Source organism: Electrona antarctica, assembly GCF_951216825.1.
Source record: "Electrona antarctica genome assembly, chromosome: 8".
Classification (NCBI taxonomy): domain Eukaryota; kingdom Metazoa; phylum Chordata; class Actinopteri; order Myctophiformes; family Myctophidae; genus Electrona; species Electrona antarctica.
In genome coordinates, this window is record NC_136789.1 from 52,054,925 (window position 1) to 52,076,064 (window position 21,140).

Below are 21,140 nucleotides of genomic sequence, written 5' to 3' on the forward strand. Positions count from 1 at the left end.
TGCGTGTGTTTGTGTGTGTGTGTGTAAGACTCAACTGTACTCTGCCAGTCCACATGGATGTGTTAGGGCCGATTCATACTCCTATTTTACCGCTGTAGTGCCGAAATGATTTCGGCTCGTCAGACATTTTCAGTAGCACCGAAGAGCCGACTTTAGGACGGTACCCGCGCCCCCCCGAACCTCAAATGACGTCACATTGTAGGCTCTACAGAGCCGAACCGACTTTTATTCGGCTCTAAAATAGGAGTATTGTCAATGTACAGTAGGCTACAAGTACAGTACAGTACAGTACAGTGAAAGGTATTTTCGCATCTCACAAACAGTGTCAGAAAAAAATGTATACAATTAGTACAGGTCACAGTGCAGTCCGTAGAAATACAGAGTCCAGGGGTCAGCAAGTATGTTTGACCAGTAGACAATCATTAGTATTGTTTCTAATGCATTAGAAGGCGGACCAGAACATAATAAAAGTCTATTAAACAAATATATATCACACTGTTCACATTGTGAACAATGAATTCATGGACTGACCAGGAGGAGCTGAACTCATTCTAATATGAATATGAATATGAATAGTAATATTAATAATAACCCACAATCACACACACACACGCACGCACGCACACACACGCGTGCCACACATACACACACGCGCGCGCACGCTGCACACACACACACACACACACACACACACACAGGCCTGAGCTGTAGGCTGCATGTGAATAGTGTTGTGGCACAGACTTCACTCATTTTGCCAAATGAACGGAGCTGACCAACATGAAAGGTAGAGCATAAAGTGATCATGATATCACAGAGAGCCAAGGTATGACGAACAAAAACATTGTAGTACAATAAATAAAATAAAATAAATTGTATAGATCAAATATAGTAGATACATAGAACATTGATATGATGTTTTGTTTTGTTTTCTTTGTTTAGTTGTTTTGTTTTGTTTTTTTGTTCTTTTCTGTTCTGTCTTTGTTCCTGTTGACTGTTTCATCCTGTCTTTTTGTTTTGTTTTTTTCTTATTTTGTTGTGTTTTTTTTGTTTGCTTTGTTGTATTATTTCACCTATGAAAGCCATTTATATGTTGGAAGGGTAGGCACAATAAGCTTAGGCTTCAGCCTACACCTTTTTGGTCAATGTTTCTTTTGCAAAAAATAAAGCAGGCACTGTATGAATCTGTTTGTAATGACCAAAATAAATAAACTGAACTGAACTGAGAACTGTATCATCTTCTGTAGGCTACTCATCACAGCTCAGAGGTACAACGGGTCACAGAAGGACTCCATTTCATAGATTCACTGCAATGAGCGAGTTGGTACAGCTGGAGAGACAACATGGAGACTCCAGGTAGTGAATAACCATTCTGTAGCAATGAGTACCATCATAATATAGAGCTATTTAACACTTATTTTAACCAGAGAAAAATCACATACACTACCTTAAGTGTAATATATGCTTTGTTTTTCAACGGGTGTCGCAGGCTGGTAATAGCAGACCTACAAGCTCACAACGCGCCATGGATGCAACGTGTGTGTGGCATCCACAGGCAGACTCTTCACATACTAGAGCATGTCTGAAATGAATGTCAGAGCTTAAATCGACATGTAAATATTAAATAAGTGCTTAAACATGTAGCTAGGTGTAATGTTAGAGACCACAGAAGTGAACCTTTCAAGCCTGTTTTCTGCAAAACATTACTCTATAAACCATATCTCCAAAACTGGTGGTCCAAACTGAACAGCAATATAATATGTCAATTTGAAGCTATATGATTCCCTGCCTTCACATAACAAAAAAAACCCCAACAATGTCTCTATCTCTATTGATTCAATAAATAAATGGATGGAGATGTTCAACAGATGAGCGATCACAGCCACACCCAGCCATCCTGGCTCCGCAGCTAACATGATTGAAAGTTACAGTTGGAACCACAATGGGCCCTTACGGATCAGTAGCTCTGAGAGTGTACAAATGGAACCCAACCAAGTCTATTTGGTTGCATGTGTATACGCTCTCAGAGTTATGGGCCGGGGTCCCTGGAATAAAAACCTTTGAGAGGCATGAGGCGCTGTAATCTCAATTCACGCACTGTAGAGACCTATATAGTTTCAACCATGAGCATCACAACAAAACAAACAATTTCCATGGTGTTCATGATGATGACAATATGAACCGTACATACGTAGCTCTCACAGTGAGCATAATTCACACAATAGAGGGTATGCACGTGACATCATCATCAAACCCGGAAGTTATGCAGGAACGCCTACTGAGTGGCAAACAACTACTTTCAGGCCTTGCCAACCCATGCATCCAAACAGAAAAGTCCTATCTGATTGCATTAAACAACGTTAAACAACATTAAACTCACTTTGCATGTTGCTTTGCCACTCGATGTGCCATTCAGTTTAAGCATGCACATACCCTCTCAGGGCTCCAGCGTGCGACCTATTAGGTTGCATATGCGACTTAATTTATTAAGGGTGATACTTAAAATTGAATGAGGTCGCACAGGTGCGACTTGCTAGAAGGATGAGTGGAGGAAAAAAAAACATCCCGCAGTGCTTGCCCGTTCCATTGATTGAAAACATTGGACGTTCGCCTGACGCCCAGTGTTCAAAGAACGATCGTTCACGAAAACCCACAAATAAGCCCTTCAGACTTGGATGGTCAGAGCGGCGCAATTACATACAAAGTCAATTCAAAGACGAGAATTGCGCAAACGGGCGCGGCGCGACCTGCCGCGGTACAAACTGGACGAACCGAGGCGAATATATATATTCAGGTCTGAACGCAGCTTATCCGACACAAATTAACTAATCTTTCTCAGCTGTACAATTTCACTGGAGCGCGCAGCGCGCATATCTAACTGCATGATGATCAGTCATGATCTACACAGACAGCCGACTCCCGACCCAAACACTGATTGTTGTTTGATTAAACATGTGCCACGAAAAATAGCTTCCAAAGCTTGTTATGTTTGCATCGAGGAGGTAGCCTATGTGTCCATACCATAGGTCCATACATGCTGATCGGCCAACAAAATACATTAATCTCCCTCCCAGTGAGTGAAGAGCACTGATGCCTGATTTATTCTTCGTGTTCCGTGCTGAAAATAGCTGATCTACAAGCTCACAACGCGTCGCGGACGCGACGCGCTGTGAGCTTGTAGATCAGCTATTTTCAGCACGCGGAGATATGCAGGCTCTGAGAGCATTCAGAAACTTTTGCCTTCACAATAAAAGCATGCAGCTTTCACAAGTTGGCCCATAAAGACAAGGAAAAGGATTAAGAATTTGGTGGCATTTCACATTGCAAAAGATTTTTTCCAAAATGTAGAAATATTATAATAAGGAATTAATTTGGATAATGGTAATGGAGATATTGTACAAATTGTCACTTTATTAATCCATTTAATTTTCAACACAAAACCTTAAACTGACTTTCTGTGTGTGGAATATAAATATTGCCTTTATTGACTGAGTGACTTTGTGGTGGGTTGAAACCATCTACAGTGTTTTGAAGTATAACCAGGTAGGTTGCTGTTTTTTACACAGTGACCTTTGTAGGGGGTTTTATGATTCAAACCTTTAATGGTGGAAACCACTACATAAATAAATGGCGCCCGATGTGGGGGCATGATAAGATCATGTATTAATACCACGCTATACAAAGAAAAAAATGGTGCTACCTAATTTGTGGTGGCGCTACCAAATGAAAAGGTAGGTGGCACCAGTGCTACTGTGAAAAAGTTAGTCTGGAGCCCTGTACCCTCTATATACATCTGTACATGTCAAGGAATACACTATTGCATGTATGGCGTACACACACACACACCTGTCTGCCATGACGGGCATGATGGTTCAATGTAACTATATTAACCCTAATAAATTAAATAATGACTATATTATATAAATTCATGTTTTATATATATGTGTAAACACATGCATTAATACAATAATGTCAATTAATTAATAGCACTAATAGCACACAATATTTGTAGCTTGCCCTATAGCACCTTTCATGATATGAAATGCAGCTCAAAGCACACACACACACACACACACACACACACACACACACACACACACACACACACACACACACACACACACACACACACACACACACACACACACACACACACACACACACACACACACACACACACACACACACACACACACACACACACACACACACACACACACACACACACACACACACACACACACACACACACGCCTGAGCTGCAGGCTGCATATATATAGTGCGTCATTTTGCCAAATGAATGGAGCTGACCAACATCATAAAGTGATCAGCATTGATCATAATATCACAGAGAGCCAAGGTATCATCTTCTGTAGGCTACTCATCATCACAGCTCAAAGGTTACAACAGGTCACGGAAGGACACACAGATTCATTGAGTTGTTACAATCATCAAAACGGGCCATTGAACTTTGCACACAGCAACACAAGACGTGACTGCTGGTGACCACACATGCATGTCCTTGATTACAAAGTACACAATGTTTAAAACAAACAAACAAACAAACAGAAACACGCACGCACGCACGCACGCACGCACGCTACACACACACATTGTAATGTTGAACAGAGAAAAGAGGAACCGCTGCATGGCTCCGTGACTGAAAACAGGTGCTCATTGGAGAGGGTTCAACAGTATACTGTAGGTATAACACATTCAAAGTGTTGCTTCAGATTTCTGGACTTAAAGCTGTAGGAAATACTTGCCTCACTAATATAGTGGTTGCAAAGGTATTAATTGATTCCCTGAGCTGAGTCCCGTGGCCGGAGTTCTGCTCTGGTTTTGGTGAATATTAGAGGATAATTTCATACTAGAAGGCTTTCTTAGCTTTATTTGTAGTTGTTACGTTCCCACCAAAGAGGTCCAGGTGTTATTTTGTGCAAAAGCGCATTATTGGCTATTTCCCCTAATGAATATGCCCTCAATTAATTGAATTGAATTGAATTGAATTGGGGTGTTGTGCTAATTCGCTTATTTCCATCTCTCAAAAATCATTTTTTTAAATATATCCTCTCTTCGTAAATAGTATCCCAAGCGGCACACTTTACTACTTATTTTGATGGAAATTAATGCGAATTAGCACAAAAACGTAGTGGTAGTGAATAACCATTCTGTAGCAATGAGTACCATCAGAATATAGAGCTATTTAACACTTATTTTAACCAGAGAAAAATCACATACACTACCTTAAGTGTAATATATGCTTTGTTGTTCAACGGGTGTCGCAGGCTGGTAATAGCAGACCTACAAGCTCACAACGCGTCATGGATGCAACGTGTGTGTGGCATCCATACTCACTGAGTGAGCTTATATGACTCTTTTTGATACCTAGACAGTCATGGCGGCAAGACTAACTGTTCAGGAGAGCAGAAAAACTGTTTTTTTTTTATTATGCAAAATGAGTTATTAGCACAGGCAGACTCTTCACATACTAGAGCATGTCTGAAATGAATGTCAGAGCTTAAATCGACATGTAAATATTAAATAAGTGCTTAAACATGTAGCTAGGTGTAATGTTAGAGACCACAGAAGTGAACCGTTCAAGCCTGTTTTCTGCAAAACATTACTCTATAAACCATATCTCCAAAACTGGTGGTCCAAACTGAACAGCAATATAATATGTCAATTTGAAGCTATATGATTCCCTGCCTTCACATGACATGAAAAAAACCCAACAATGTCTTTATCTCTATTGATTCAATAAATAAATGGATGGAGATGTTCAACAGATGAGCGATCACAGCCACACCCAGCCATCCTGGCTCCGCAGCTAACATGATTGACAGTTACAGTTGGAACCACAATGGGCCCTTACGGATCAGTAGCTCTGAGAGTGTACAAATGGAACCCAACCGGTCCATTTGGTTGCATGTGTATACGCTCTCAGAGTTATGGGCCGGGGTCCCTGGAATAAAACACCTTTGAGAGGCATGAGGCGCTGTAATCTCAATTCACGCACTGAGACCTATATAGTTTCAACCATGAGCATCACAACAAAACAAACAATTTCCATGGTGTTCATGATGATGACAATATGAACCGTACATACGTAGCTCTCACAGTGAGCATAATTCAATACACTATTGCATGTATGGCGTACACACACACACACACACACACCTGTCTGCCATGCCGGGCATGATGGTTCAATGTAACTATATTAACCCTAATAAATTAAATAATGACTACATTATATAAATTCATGTTTTATATATGTGTAAACGCATGCATTAATACAATAATGTCAATTAATTAATAGCACCTTTCATGATATGAAATGCAGCTCAAAGCACACGCACGCACGCACACACACACACACACACGCACACGGGCACGCACACGCACATACAGTACACACACAGGCCTGAGCTGCAGGCTGCATATATATAGTGCGTCATTTTGCCAAATGAATGGAGCTGACCAACATCATAAAGTGATCAGCATTGATCATAATATCACAGAGAGCCAAGGTATCATCTTCTGTAGGCTACTCATCATCACAGCTCAAAGGTTACAACAGGTCACGGAAGGACACATAGATTCATTGAGTTGTTACAATCATCAAAACGGGCCATTGAACTTTGCACACAGCAACACAAGACGTGACTGCTGGTGACCACACATGCATGTCCTTGATTACAAAGTACACAATGTTTAAAACAAACAAACAAACAAACAGAAACACTCACGCACGCTACACACACACATTGTAATGTTGAACAGAGAAAAGAGGAACCGCTGCATGGCTCCGTGACTGAAAACAGGTGCTCATTGGAGAGGGTTCAACAGTATACTGTAGGTATAACACATTCAAAGTGTTGCTTCAGATTTCTGGAAATACTTGCCTCACTAATATAGTGGTTGCAAAGGTATTAATTGATTCCCTGAGCTGAGTCGGAGTTCTGCTCTGGTTTTGGTGAATATTAGAGGATAATTTCATACTAGAAGGCTTTCTTACCTTTATTTGTAGTTGTTACGTTCCCACCAAAGAGGTCCAGGTGTTATTTTGTGCAAAAGCGCATTATTGGCTATTTCCCCTAATGAATATGCCCTCAGTGAATTGAATTGAATTGAATTGAATTGAATTGAATTGAATTGAATTGAATTGAATTGAATTGAATTGAATTGAATTGGGGTGTTGTGCTAATTCGCTTATTTCCATCGCTCAAAAATCATTTTTGAGTGGTGTAAACCACTCCTACAACTGGCTTTGTTGTGCAGACAAAATGAGCATGGTTGCTATGTTCACCCTGTTCCACCGGGTGTGATTTCATACAACTGGCTTTGTTTGTGCAGAAAAAATTAGCATGGTTGCTATGTTCACCCTGTTCACCCGGGTGTGATTTCATTACGTCAGACATGATTTCATTACGTCAGACAGGCTAAGACCTTACACCACTCAGTTCACACGGGGTGTGATTTTTTTTAAATATATCCTCTCTTCGTAAATAGTATCCCAAGCGGCACACTTTACTACTTATTTTGATGGAAATTAATGTTGAGGGGAAATAGCCAATAATGTACTTTTGCACAAAATAACACCTGGGGACGTAACAACTACAAATAAAGGTAAGAAAGCTTTCTTGCATGGTATTCTCCTATAAGTAGTTCCAGTCAGTTGGTGTGGGTCTGGCGGCCACGCATCAAAAATAAATTAATCCACAAAACTAGCGTCATTTGTATTGTTGATCTATTTCTACCATATAGCGCCAATTTAGTTCAACATTGACCTCTCTGTCACATACATGGAACTATGGTTTTGTGCTGCTGCTGGCGTGGTGATAATGGACACAAAAGTTATTTCCACGTGACAGAGGATTCCAAGTTGAATGAAATGTGCGCTATATGGTAGAAATTGGTCAACAATACAAATGATGCTAGTTTTGTGGATTCATTTATTTTTAATGTGAGGCGCCCAAACCCCCAGACCAGAACTACTTAATATTCACCAAAACCAGGCCAGACTTCCCACCACAGGACTCAGGCAATCAATGAATACCTTTGCAAACCACTACATTAATGGCATGTATTTCCTATACAGCTTTACGTCCAAAAATCTGAACTAACCCTTTAAGTTCCTTCCCCTGCACACTGTCATCCAAGTATGAGAAAACAGGTGAACTTAAAGGACCACTTCACCACTTTTCAACCTATCTTCATATAATAGGTCTTCACTAATAATCATGGTAAAATGGCACAATTTTTTCCACTCAGGGAGGCAATTCAGAAACCTGTCCACCAGTGACATCATCGTTAGGCAGATTTTTTTTTAAACAATATTTCTTTACAAAAATGTTCAGATTTGTATTATCATGAGAACGATGGCTTCCATTTTCGCATTGCAACTTTTCAGGACTAGAAAGATTGCAGTTTCTATTAGCTTGGATTCCCCATTGATGATGTCACTGGTGGACGGGTTTCAGAACTGCCCACAGCCCTCCTATGAGACACAGACCGAGTAGGAAAAAATGGTGCCATTTTATCATAATTATTAGTGAAGACCTATATTATATGAAGATAGGTTGAAAAGTGGTGAAGTGGTCCTTTAAGAAACATTTCAACTAAGGTTGAGTATTTAAAAGCCTTTATTTGATTCATGGCTTTTAACTTGGCAAAGTTAAAAAAAAAAAAAAAAAAAAAACAAGGCTCATTAGGGTCCAATGCGTCCCCATAATAAATAAAGGTCAATAAAAAATGTGTTGGTCATTTTTGTCGCGTTGCCAAGCTAAAAGCCATGACTCAAATAAAGGATTTTAGGAGCGGAGTGCCTTGGAATGTTTTCTCATACTCAGCCTAGTATACTACTACAAGGGAAGGAACTCATGTCTTTACACACATGTTAATTCTTTAACCCACAAATTAATATTAATTTACAGGGAAACAAATGTAACAGGGTTAGACATGCCATGGGCATGTCAAGGATATACATTATAGAACCTTCTCCTCCGCACAGACAAACTGCCTATAACATCTTAGACAGAGCAATAGTTGTTATAGGCCTTTCTCTTGTAGTCAGACCACTCGTGGTCAGTTTAGCACATTATGGGCCCCTTTTGGTGTCAGCATTATGCTATGCTTTAGCATAGCATACACAACACAAACACATGAAGCTTCAGCTGACACAAATCAACACCACACTGTTTGTCCAAAACACACAATAACTCCTCTCCCACTGACATCATGTGTTCATTTATCTTCAGCCATACAGACTCCATTTGAGACAAATCAACACCAATGCTAGCCTGTTTGTCCAAAACACACTATCTTCTGCTCTCCACGTTTCTACTTCGCCACTTGTCCTACTGTTAGTAACAAATGTATTGTTGTAGATTGTGAGAAAGGGATGTCAGAAAGCCAAGCGTTGTCAGTTTACTCACAGCACAGCGTCACTCCTGTCACCTGTGGGTTGAGCTGCTTAAGATGACACTGACTGTCCCCTGTGTCTGTCTGAACACATCAACATACCTGCACATTTGCAAGTGATGCATCATGCTGGAGCCTCTCTAAACGTCTTTTTCCTTCATTTTATTTCCTTCTGGGGATGCACTTTTGTTTCAAAACAAAATAATGTTTAGTACACACGTGACTCTGCTACTACCAGACGGTGGAGACGGGAGAGAGAGGGAGGGGCAACTACAGCTGTGTCACAGCAGAGCACCGTGGTGTAGTGGAGCCACGCAACTTACGCTGCAAGTAGCGTTGCAGGAGGAACGCGTGAAAAAAAGGGGGTTTTCTTCCGCTCAAAAAGGTGGAGGGGACGATCCCCCCACCTTTTTGCTGGAGACGAGGCAGCCAATCAGCAATCAGAAATCTGAAGTAATTTGCTGGAGTAATCTGCCGGAGACAAGGCAGCCAATCAGCAATCAGAAGTACTCGGCAGTATGGTTGCCAGTGTTGCCAACTGTCGTGACAGAAATAAGCTAAGCAGCCTCCACGTTAGGCTGGAAATATGCAGGCTGGAAATATGCAGACTTGGCAACACTCAGCAGTGTTGCCAACTGTCGTGACAGTCTGCTAGAACGACTGACATAGAAACATAGCTTTTTCAGAAAACTGTCAGGATGTATAGAAGACATTTTTAGAATCTGATCTCAGGTCAAAATGGGCTAGGTTGAGACTGAGAGGCCAGCTTATATTTTCAGAACCCAACACAACAGCTGTCGTACGATGGAGTATATATAAATCACCACCACCGCCACCCACAGAAAACTAATCAGCAGCTTGCACCAACCCACCCACCCTCCCCCTCCCTCTGCCCACTATACCTACCCCTCCACCCGCTCCACCACAAGCCAAATTAGACCAAATGGAGCACTAAAAAGGAGACCTTTTTGGTGCGTTTTGAAGCAAAAATAATTGGGGGTGCAAACTCTGCAAAGCTCACGACCTATAACTATAACAATTATATCACAAATGATACCAGCACAAATTATGACATTTACGGCACAATTCAGCACAAATGCAGCACTGAAGAATGACACAATTTTTTTTTTCCCGTCATATGGAAAATCACGGGGTGCCAACTTCACGGACCTCCACAAGCCTCAGAGCCATGTGTGTGTGTGTGTGTGTGTGTGCGTGCGTGTGTGACGTGAGCCGTACACACCACTATGGAGAAATGGATGGATTCAATAAATAAGATGTTCAATATGGTATATGTAACAATATCCTACTATAAATGCACCACGTCTCTGTACGTGTGCACGTACAATACATTACGTGACTGTGTGTGTGTACATGTGTGTACGTCTCTAATCCACGTAACGCGAGGACCGTTTGCCCCTGCACCGACTTCAAATTTGACACACGTTCCACACCCCCACAGGGGGCCACTTCCTCCCTGGGATACACTGTTGTCCAGAAACGCCACAAAAGGCTCTGGTCGGCAGTGTTGATTTCGTCGACTAAAGCCAAGACGAAAAATGTTCGTCGGCTACCTTTTTTCACTGACGAAAACTAAATGGAAACTAAATGAAAACTAAGCTATGATGACTAAAACTGAGACTAAATATACTGACAATTTCGTTGACAAATAAAAACTAGACTAAAATGTTAGGAAGGGAAGTGGACAAGAGATCCAGTATAAGTCATTTTACACTTGGTTGCATGCTGAAAATAGCAGATCTATACAAGCTCACAACACGTCGCAGCGTGACGCGTTGTAAGTCATTACGGCGGCATCAAGGCCCGCCAAAATACATTTTAGTCGACTAAATCAACTGTAGATTTGGTCGACTAAAATCTTATGATATTTAGTCGACTAAAACTAGACTAACACTAAAACATTCCAGGTGACTAAAATGTGACTGAAACCACACTGCTGGTCGGGCTCTGCCAGTGGACCTAATGAGCCTCAGCTGTAGAACTCCCAGCCTCTGCCTCAGCCAATTGATTGCCATGGCAACCACACACATGTCATTTGGTTACTTAACCAGTCCACTTTTCACAGTCAGTTTGCCTCTACACAAACTTCATAACACTTATAGGGATAGTTCAGATTTGTTTTAACTTAAGCTGTATGAAATACTTGCCATTAATATAGTGGTTGCAACTGTATTCATTGATTGCCCGAGTCCCGTGGTGGGAGTTCTGCTCTGGTTTTGGTCAATATTAAGTAGTTCCGGTCATTTTGTGGGGGGCACTGCATGGGGCCACGCAGTAAAAGTATATTAATTCACAAAACTAGCATCAATTATATTGTTGACCTATTTCTAAAATATTAGCGCAACTTTCGTTCAACTTTGACCCCTCTTTCACATGGAACTATTTTTTGGGGGGTATATGGACACAAAAAACATAGTTCTGTGTGATAGAGGGGCCAAAAATGAACGAAAGTTGCACTAATATTTTAGAAATAGGTCAACAATGCAAATTACGTTAGTTTTGTGGATTAATTTACATTTAATGCGTGGCCCCCTGTGCCCCCCACAAAATTACTGGAACTACTTAATATTTCACCAAAACCAGAGCAGAACTCCCACCATGGGACTCGGGCAATCAATTAATACAGTTGCAACCACTATATTAATGGCAAGTATTTCATACAGCTTAAGTTAAAAAAATCGGAAGTATCCCGTTAAGCAAATCTGGAAATCAAATCAATAGAGCACCAAAACAAAACTCCGGATCTACCAAAGCTGCGTATACACTATCAACACTACTACTGTATACGGTCCAGAATGCTGGAAATTAACCACAGAAAACAACATCCATAAATTATGCACTTTCCACACATCATGCCTGTGCAAAATCCTGCGTATATTCTGTCCCAAGACCATCTCAAACAATAACCTCCTCAACATCATCACCCAACAAGACAACATGCACAGTATAATCAATAAACAGGTGGACCTGGATTGGCCATACATGTGCTCAGAATGAAGAAAGAGTATTGGTGTACCATGTGCTCTATGCCTGGCATTGAGTCCCCGGTTCCATTCCCCAGCCTGGAGAACCTTTGCTGCATGTCACTCTGACTCTGTTTCCTGTCTCTCTGCATCAGTGGTTCCACAAACATTTTAGCTCGTGACCCAAAAGAGAAATTAGTCGTTTGCCCGGGACCCGAACTAGTGAACATAGAAGATCTACAAGCTCACAACTCATCGCTTCTCGCCACGTTGTGAGCTTGTAGATCGCCTATTGTCACTACTTTTGAAAAACATCTTTGAATTTGTTTTTAATTCATGGAAATGTGTGAATTATGGGGGATTATTTTGTGGGAAAGTTGTTTTGGAATAATACTTTTTAAAAAAAAATTTAGGAAACAAAACATTATATTTACTTGTCTGCGACCCATAAATGGGCCCCGACTGAGTGCTCTCTCTACACTGTGGACTATCAATACAAGCAGAAAAACCTCCAAAATAGGATACGGCACAACATCACGCCATGTCTCCACACACACACACACACACACACACACACACACACACACACACACACACACACACACACACACAGTGCATGTAAAGCAAACAGCAGTACTAAATGTGTTTAAGCGTCATGGTTCTCTTATAGCCGTACTAATAGGTCATGGTTCTCATAGCTGTACTAATAGTAATACATCATGGTTTTCAGTGTCATTTCACATCCACATCAAGCAACAAGTGTCATTCTAACAGAGTGTTTACCTGAGCTCCAAAGCAGGAGGAACACTATCACTGTCTCATCCATGTCTGGATTCTCTCACACTGGATTCTCAACTGGAACTTCACCGATCTGCACCGACTGGTCCTGGCTGGGATTCTGGTCAACACTCTCTGAACTTCACCGATCTGCACCGACTGGTCCTGGCTGGGATTCTGGTCAACACTCTCTGAACTTCACCGATCTGCACCGACTGGTCCTGGCTGGGATTCTGGTCAACACTCTCTGAACTTCACCGATCTGCACCGACTGGTCCTGGCTGGGATTCTGGTCAACACTCTCTGAACTTCACCGATCTGCACCGACTGGTCCTGGCTGGGATTCTGGTCAACACTCTCTGAACTTCACCGATCTGCACCGACTGGCCCTGGCTGGGATTCTGGTCAACACTCTCTGAACTTCACCGATCTGCACCGACTGGTCCTGGCTGGGATTCTGGTCAACACTCTCTGAACTTCACCGATCTGCACCGACTGGTCCTGGCTGGGATTCTGGTCAACACTCTCTGTCGTCTGTGTGTTTTATTAGTGACACATCTCAGCTCGTCATATCTCTTCATCAGCATGTGGTGTAAATTCACACCTATCTTGTTTACTGCTGAAGCTCCTCCTGCCCTACATAGTGAGTGTGAACTCTGCATGCTTCACATACTGTACATTAGAATAGGCCTAAATTCATTTAAACAATATACAGAAACACAAACTGCACAATATAACTCAGACATATACAAGAAAGAAAGTCAAGGATATTCTGCTAATGCATGTCTGAACAGTATAGTGTTAAATGCCCACGGACGCTGTCAGGAGACCTGTGGCAGGGATTCCACAGTCTGCGACAGGGAGCCAATGCAAGGAGGCTCCCTATAAACTGGGGTAATGTGACACCTTCGGCTGGGCCTGGTTAATAGCCCGGGAGTAGCATTTGGGATAAATTGGAGGCGGTCTAAGGATGCTTTACTGAGGCAGGTGAAAAGTGCATCACAGTTGTCCAGATGAGAGGATACAAAAGCATGAATTATGATTTATAATTTGTTGTGTGAGACAATAGACCTGAGCTTAGGAATGTTCCTGAGTTGGAAAAAGCATGTGCAGGTTCCTGAGGTTGGAGCTGTTCTAGAATATTGTATGTGCACTTGTCATGCACTTAAGACATACAGTACATGATCAGGTCTCTGGCTCATGATAACACAAAACTAACTTTTGCCTTACTTGAGACTCTAGAGAAACCTGGTATTTTACTTCACTAATTGCTTTCGGCCAGGTCAGTCTCCTACAGGTCAATAAACCACCATCTGGAGTGGCCACCTATACTTACAATAACTGGCATAATTTTAACATTACAAATAACAAATGACAGTTATAAAATGTAACTATCTTGGGAAGTAACCCTTTACATTCTTAATAGGGAACACAGATGCTCCTTCATCCAAAAATACCCTGTTTACAACTAATAGCTTTGGTCAATTTCTGTCCATCTCAAGCCAACCCTGCCACATGCTGTGGTTCACTGTTCTCCTCTCCTGCCTGTAATAAACTCATTACAACAGGGGGGGGTAATTATCTCACAAAACAGCTTGACCCACCCCCGGGTTAACTGATAACCAAGGGTTAAGAATAGTTTAACAAACACAGCTGGTTTTAGCTGGCTTAGGGCTCATAAATAAATACTGAAACCAGATATAATCATTAGGGAAGGTGTATGCATGTACTATGTGTAGGCCTACTATGTAAACTCTTAATTTCCATTGTCCAGCCATTCAGTTGCGAAAAAAAGAAAATATATATATTTATTTTTAATAATTTGGAGACCCCCCAAAATAATGTGTCGACCCCCCGAAGGGTCGCGACCCACGGGTTGAGAACCCCTGTAATGTAGTGTACTGTGCGGGGGTCCCCGGAACATCCAGACCCCCAGGAACGCGGCCAGGGTGCCGGGCCGGTTCTGGCCGGCCGCCGGAAAAATAAGTCGCTCTCGCCACTTCAACCTATAGCGTTAAAATCAATTAAAAGCTGTTGTGGACTTCCACATGTGCTCCACACTCTGCATCTGAAGTGACGAATGTCCTCATTTAGCCATGGAGAAGTATTTAAAGTGCGAACAGTGCGGGATGATAGAGGAGCAATTACATCTAAAATGGCTGAACAATGGAGATTAAAAGAGTGAAGTGAACTATATCAATGTCGGATTGTTGGCATTTGTGAGCAGAGGCTGCACCTGCACCAATGAACTGCTATCAAAAGTAGGGGGGAATCTTTCTGCCGAGGGGCCATTTAGCATGAGCTTAAAAGCTAGAGCTGTACCTGCCCGTCGGCCTATACTTGGGAGCGATACAATGTCCGTTGTCATAGCACCCGTTTTAACTATCTGTCTGTGTCCCTTTTGTGCCCATACTGAACAGTATATGGAGATCTCTGTAGTATGCAATACCCATTGTCATAGCACCCATTTTAACTGTCTGTCTGTGTCCCACATAGTCCAGTAATAATGTAATTTGACCTCAATCTAATTGCAAAAAAACCAAACTCAAATGTGCTGACATCATCACGTTTGGGCAAGTTGCTATGGCCAAATTTAGCCCAAAAAGCAATACCATAAGATATGCCTCATTATATAGGCAAAATCTGTGAAAAATGTGGGAATTGTTAACACAATTCCAATAATGCCAATTCTCCTGCACCAAAGACGTAACACACCAAAAGGCAGACACAAGCCAGTCAGCTACTGGTGGCCTTGCACAGCACCATATTAATCCGCTAGCAGTCAGGTGTCTGCACGGCTGTACTGAATGAGGGTGATTAGGGGGGCGTCGTGTCACATAACTAGGGATACACAGGGGGGGAAATAAGCTCAATCCACTAATATACAATAACTATCATCAATAAAGGCAGAGAAGCCCAACAGATATCTGAAAAGTTTTGCATTTGTTCACCAGATTATAAGTAGCAACATGGTGACATAATATACTGCATCTACAGTTATTGACATATAGAAAACACAACATTATGTTTGTACAGAGATCGGCAGAGAAGCAGGTGTTCTTAGCAAGGCTCAGGCTTGTGGTCGGCTTGAAGGTTTCGCGAATTCACGCGTGTCATTTCTGGTCAATAAGCATGATGTACATCCTGCTCTGTCTGTGACCACATCCTCTGCTCTAGTGCTGCTGTCGTCTATGTGTTGATTAGTGACATGTCAGCTCTTCATATCTCTAAGTTCATCATCCTGTGGTTTGGATGTATTCACACCTTTCTTGTTGACAAGAAGCTGAAGTTCCTTGTGAGTGTTAACTCTGACGGTCTGCAAGCAAGTGCACACACACGCACGCACCGTGCACGTCGCACGCACACACGCACACACACACACACCCACAGATGGACACACGCAAGCAAGCACGCACGCACGCACGCACGCACGCACGCACGCACGCACACACACACACACACACACACACACACACACACACACACACACACACACACACACACACACACACACACACACACACACACACACACACACACACACACACACACACACACCATATGTGAAAATAAATACAAAATAAGTATTAAATGTGTGTGTGTGTGTGTGTGTGTGTGTGTGTGTGTGTGTGTGTGTGTGTGTGTGTGTGTGTGTGTGTGTGTGTGTGTGTGTGTGTGTGTGTGTGTGTGTGTGTGTGTGTGTGTGTGTGTGTGTGTGTGTGTCCATCTGTGGGTGTGTGTGTGTGTGTGTGTGTGTGTGTGTGTGTGTGTGTGTGTGTGTGTGTGTGTGTGTGTGTGTGTGTGTGTGTGTGTGTGTGTGTGTGTGTGTGTGTCTAATTACATCTAAAATGGCTGAACAATGCAGATTAAAAGAGTGAACTATATCAATGTCGGCATTTGGCTGCACCTGCACCAATAAACTGCTATCAAAAGCAATGGAGAATTTCTGCAGAGAGGCCATTTAGCATGCGTGAGCACTTCATTTGTTCACAAGCCATACAATCAGTCTTAAAAGCTACTGCTGTACCTGCCCATCGGCCTGCTTGGAAACGATACAATGTCCGTTGTCATAGCACCCGTTTTAACTATCTGTCTGTGTCCCTTTTGTGCCCATACTGTATATGGAGATCTCTGTAGTATGCAATACCCATTGTCATAGCACCCATTTTAACTGTCTGTCTGTCTGTCTGTCTGTCTGTCTGTCTGTGTCCCACATGGAGATCTCTGTATTTGTCTGTCTGCCTGTTTCTGAGTGCAAACTGACTGTGAAAGGTGGACTGGTTAAGTAATCAATTGGCAGGTGTGGGGTTGCCATGGCAATCAATTGGCTGAGGCAGAGGCTGGAAATTGCACAGGTGAGGGGAGTTGGGCTCATTAGGTCCACTGGCAGAGCCTTTTGTGGTGGTTCTGGATAACGCTGCATGCCACCGACTCAAGCCCGGGCACTGCACTCCCTGTGGGGGTGTGGAACGCGTGTGTCAAATTTGAAGTCGTACACATGTCGTACACACACACACACACACACACACACACACACACACACACACACACACACACACACACACACACACACACACACACACACACACACACACACACACACAAACACACACACACACACAACCTCAGCAAAGAAAGAAATGAAGGACAAAAACTGCAGGGGCACTGATATCTTTGTAATAATATAAAGATAATATTTAAAACAAACATACAGGCCTATAGGAAGCAATGCTTTCTAAACTAGAAAACATGAATAGTATCACACCATCACCAACATATTTGACCTAATAGTCCATTAAAATATTTCTGAATGAGGGTGATTAGGGGGGCGTTGGGTCACATAACTAGGGATACGCAGGGAGGGGAAATAAGCTCATTCCACTACATATGCATTCACTAATTCTGCATATTATATTCTTGACATATAGAAAACAACATTGTGCGTGTTCAGCGAATGTTTGTGCAGAGATCTGCGGAGATGGTTGTTGCAGAGAGGCAGGTGCTTTTTGCAAGATTCAGGCTTGTGGTCAGGTTGAAGTTGTCACACCGATGTACAGCCTGCACACACACACACACACACACACACACACACACACACACACACACACACACACACACACACACACACACACACACACACACACACACACACACACACACACACACACACACACACACACACACACACACACACACACACACTTTTATCTACCACCAAAATGCACAACCCCCATCATATTTAGTCAACTGTCATTTCTGGAGAGGAGTGAGTGAATGAATGAATGAATGAATGAATGAATGAATGAATTACACTACAGTAAGGATATGTTCACACTACCTATCTTTTATGAATAAAACAAAAAAAATCAATTGTTTTTATTTTATTTATTTTTTCTGTTTGGCCATCATGCGATTCGCCAAATATAAAAATCATCGTATTAAACTAGTAGGTGCAGCATGTGAATGTAATCAACATTGAGCAACTGTATGGCATATTCATCACCTCAAATGTAGTGATCTTTTATAGACAAGCTGCCAGAAATGAGCACCGGATCTCTGTGTTAGTTGTTTGTCCCCCCCCCCCCAGCCTGTCAGTCAGCTGCTTTGCCTAGCACTAGCAGTGCCTACCGGCCACGGCTGCTGCTGTGAAGGTGTCTCAGTGACTGATAGCAGTGCACAGCCAGACCATCAGCTCAGAGGAGTAGATCTGTATATTTGTGTACATTCCACAGGCCACATCTATCAGAAGTCAATTTATCATACTATCATACTATTTGCTATTCTTTTATAAGCACTCAGTTTGACCAGAAAAATGTTAAAAAAAAAAGAAAAATAATGTTGTGCCTGTTTCTTCAAAGGACCGTATACTGTGTACACTACCTAAGGCCTGATGGCAGACTGTTTGTGTCAGGCTGTCATTATGTAACTGTAGACGTCCTATAGGCACTGACTGGTTGTTGAAGACCCTGCACGTCCTCTTTGCACCGTAGATGAAAAGCTCTTTTAGCCCTGTTGACTCTCAACCCTTTTCATTGCAAGGACCTCCGGTTTGATATTCGGCTATGAACCCCCATTTACTAAACGCCAAAATATCACAGCATTGGAGCACAAAGCTCTAGAAGAACTTAGTAAAAATGATAAAATCATTATTAAGTCTGCTGATAAGGTCCATTGTTGTCCAATATACCAAAGATTATATTGATTTTTGAAAGAACTTATGTGGATGACTGCTCTGGCTGAACCGTTTACCACTGATCACAGTGGTATACAGGGCTTCAACCCTGTATGAATTCCCTGGTGACGTTTGAGGCGTCTATTTCTTCTGTAGATATGTTTGGGTTGGGCAGGATCATCTGGGATGGAGAATAAAAAGAGAAAAATCATAAAATGTTTTAAAATAACATGCAAGCTGCATGTGTTGTATTATCAACTGATAATGTTCAAATTGTAGTCATGACAGCAGCAACTGCCAGGCAGAGATTGGCCATCGGAACAGTCCTGGCCTGCCTGATGACTTCAGCTGTCTCTGTCTGTCTGTCTGTCTGTCTGTGCACGCACGCACGCACGCACGCACGCACGCACGCACGCACGCACGCACGCACGCACGCGCGCGCGCACACACACACACACACACACACACACACACACACACACACACACACACACACACACACACACACACACACACACATGACACACACACACACACACACACACACACACACACAGCTTATCAACAGTTGATTTAGTGGTGGGAGGACGCATTACTCTGTTACTCCACCGAGTAAACTGACAACATTGCTGTACATCTGCTTTCTGTTGAAGTCAGATGAAATAAAAGTGTACAGTTGTCATAACATTCTGTGTAACTTTAACACAGGCTGCTTCAGCATGGCTTCCTGGTAGATCTGTTCCTTCTCTATTCTGTGTAACTTTATCACAGGCTGCTTCAGCATGGCTGCCTGGTAGATCTCTGGCTGTCTTTTTTCTTTTCTTTTTTATTGATTACTTTATTGAAAAATACATTTCAAAAGGATAGAGTCACAAGAAAGCCGTTAGGCTTGTTTCCGTTGTGGTCCTCTTGGGGAAAGGGGAAGGGGAGCAACCTCCTCTGTCGCTCCTCTGATGCAGCTGAAACGCTGTTGGACTTTTTTTACAAAACCCAAATAGTTCATCTCCTTCGGTCCACTTTGATGGTCGACGACATTTGAGGCCTGCGTTTACCGTTTGGGATGTGACTTTACTTGTAGACATTTCGTGCTCTTGACCGAGTGCTCTGCTCCGCTTCCTGACTAAACTCTCCTAGATCAACACCGGACAGAACAGTGCTTACATAATCAGGACCAACCCACTCTCCTCCCACTAGTCTCCAAGTAGAAAGTACTCGTTATGTCTAAAATGTATTAACAAAAACATTTGTAAATAGCAGATCTACAAGTACACAACATGTTGCATGTCACAATGTGGTGTGAGCTTATAGATCTTCTATTTTCAAATAGGCCAAGTTTAAATAGGGCTCAATTGGTTAATGCATGTTTTGTAATAATATTCTAAATCTATACAAAGTAACTAGCAACTGAAGTTTTCAAATAATTGTAGTGAAGTAAAAGTACAACATTTTTGTCTCTGGAGTAGAAGTAAAAGTACAGAATATAGCTGCAAGCAGCTATAATGCAGCCCATTCAATTAACAAATTAGCATTTTAAATAGGTAGGCCTAAAGAAATAAAAACAGGTGCGCTTCATGGAAACCCCTTGGTTGAGGCAGTGGGTTCTCATGTAACGCCCGGGATTCGAAATCGGGCCTCCCGCGTGAAAGTCCAACATCTTAACCACTAGACCAAAGGGATATCCCTCTGGACTGGGGAGATAGACTTTTGAGGCCATCAGGCAGAGGCTCTGAGCCACTCCGCTACACTCATAATATAGCTTTGAAAATAACTTAACTCATAAACCAACT

General features: G+C 42.2%; 1 protein-coding gene across 1 annotated transcript in view; it reads right to left on the minus strand.

Annotated features, from left to right (window-relative positions):
• LOC306928840 (uncharacterized protein) overlaps nucleotides 1–13,230 on the minus strand; it is a gene marked incomplete at both ends in the record, with an annotated part of 24,467 nt that extends 11,237 nt beyond the window's left edge. The window contains one exon of the mRNA XM_079509112.1: nucleotides 13,188–13,230. Within this exon, the coding sequence (XP_079365238.1) occupies nucleotides 13,188–13,230 (43 nt within the window). The remainder of the gene's footprint in view (nucleotides 1–13,187) is intronic.
• Nucleotides 13,231–21,140: the final 7,910 nt, after the last annotated feature.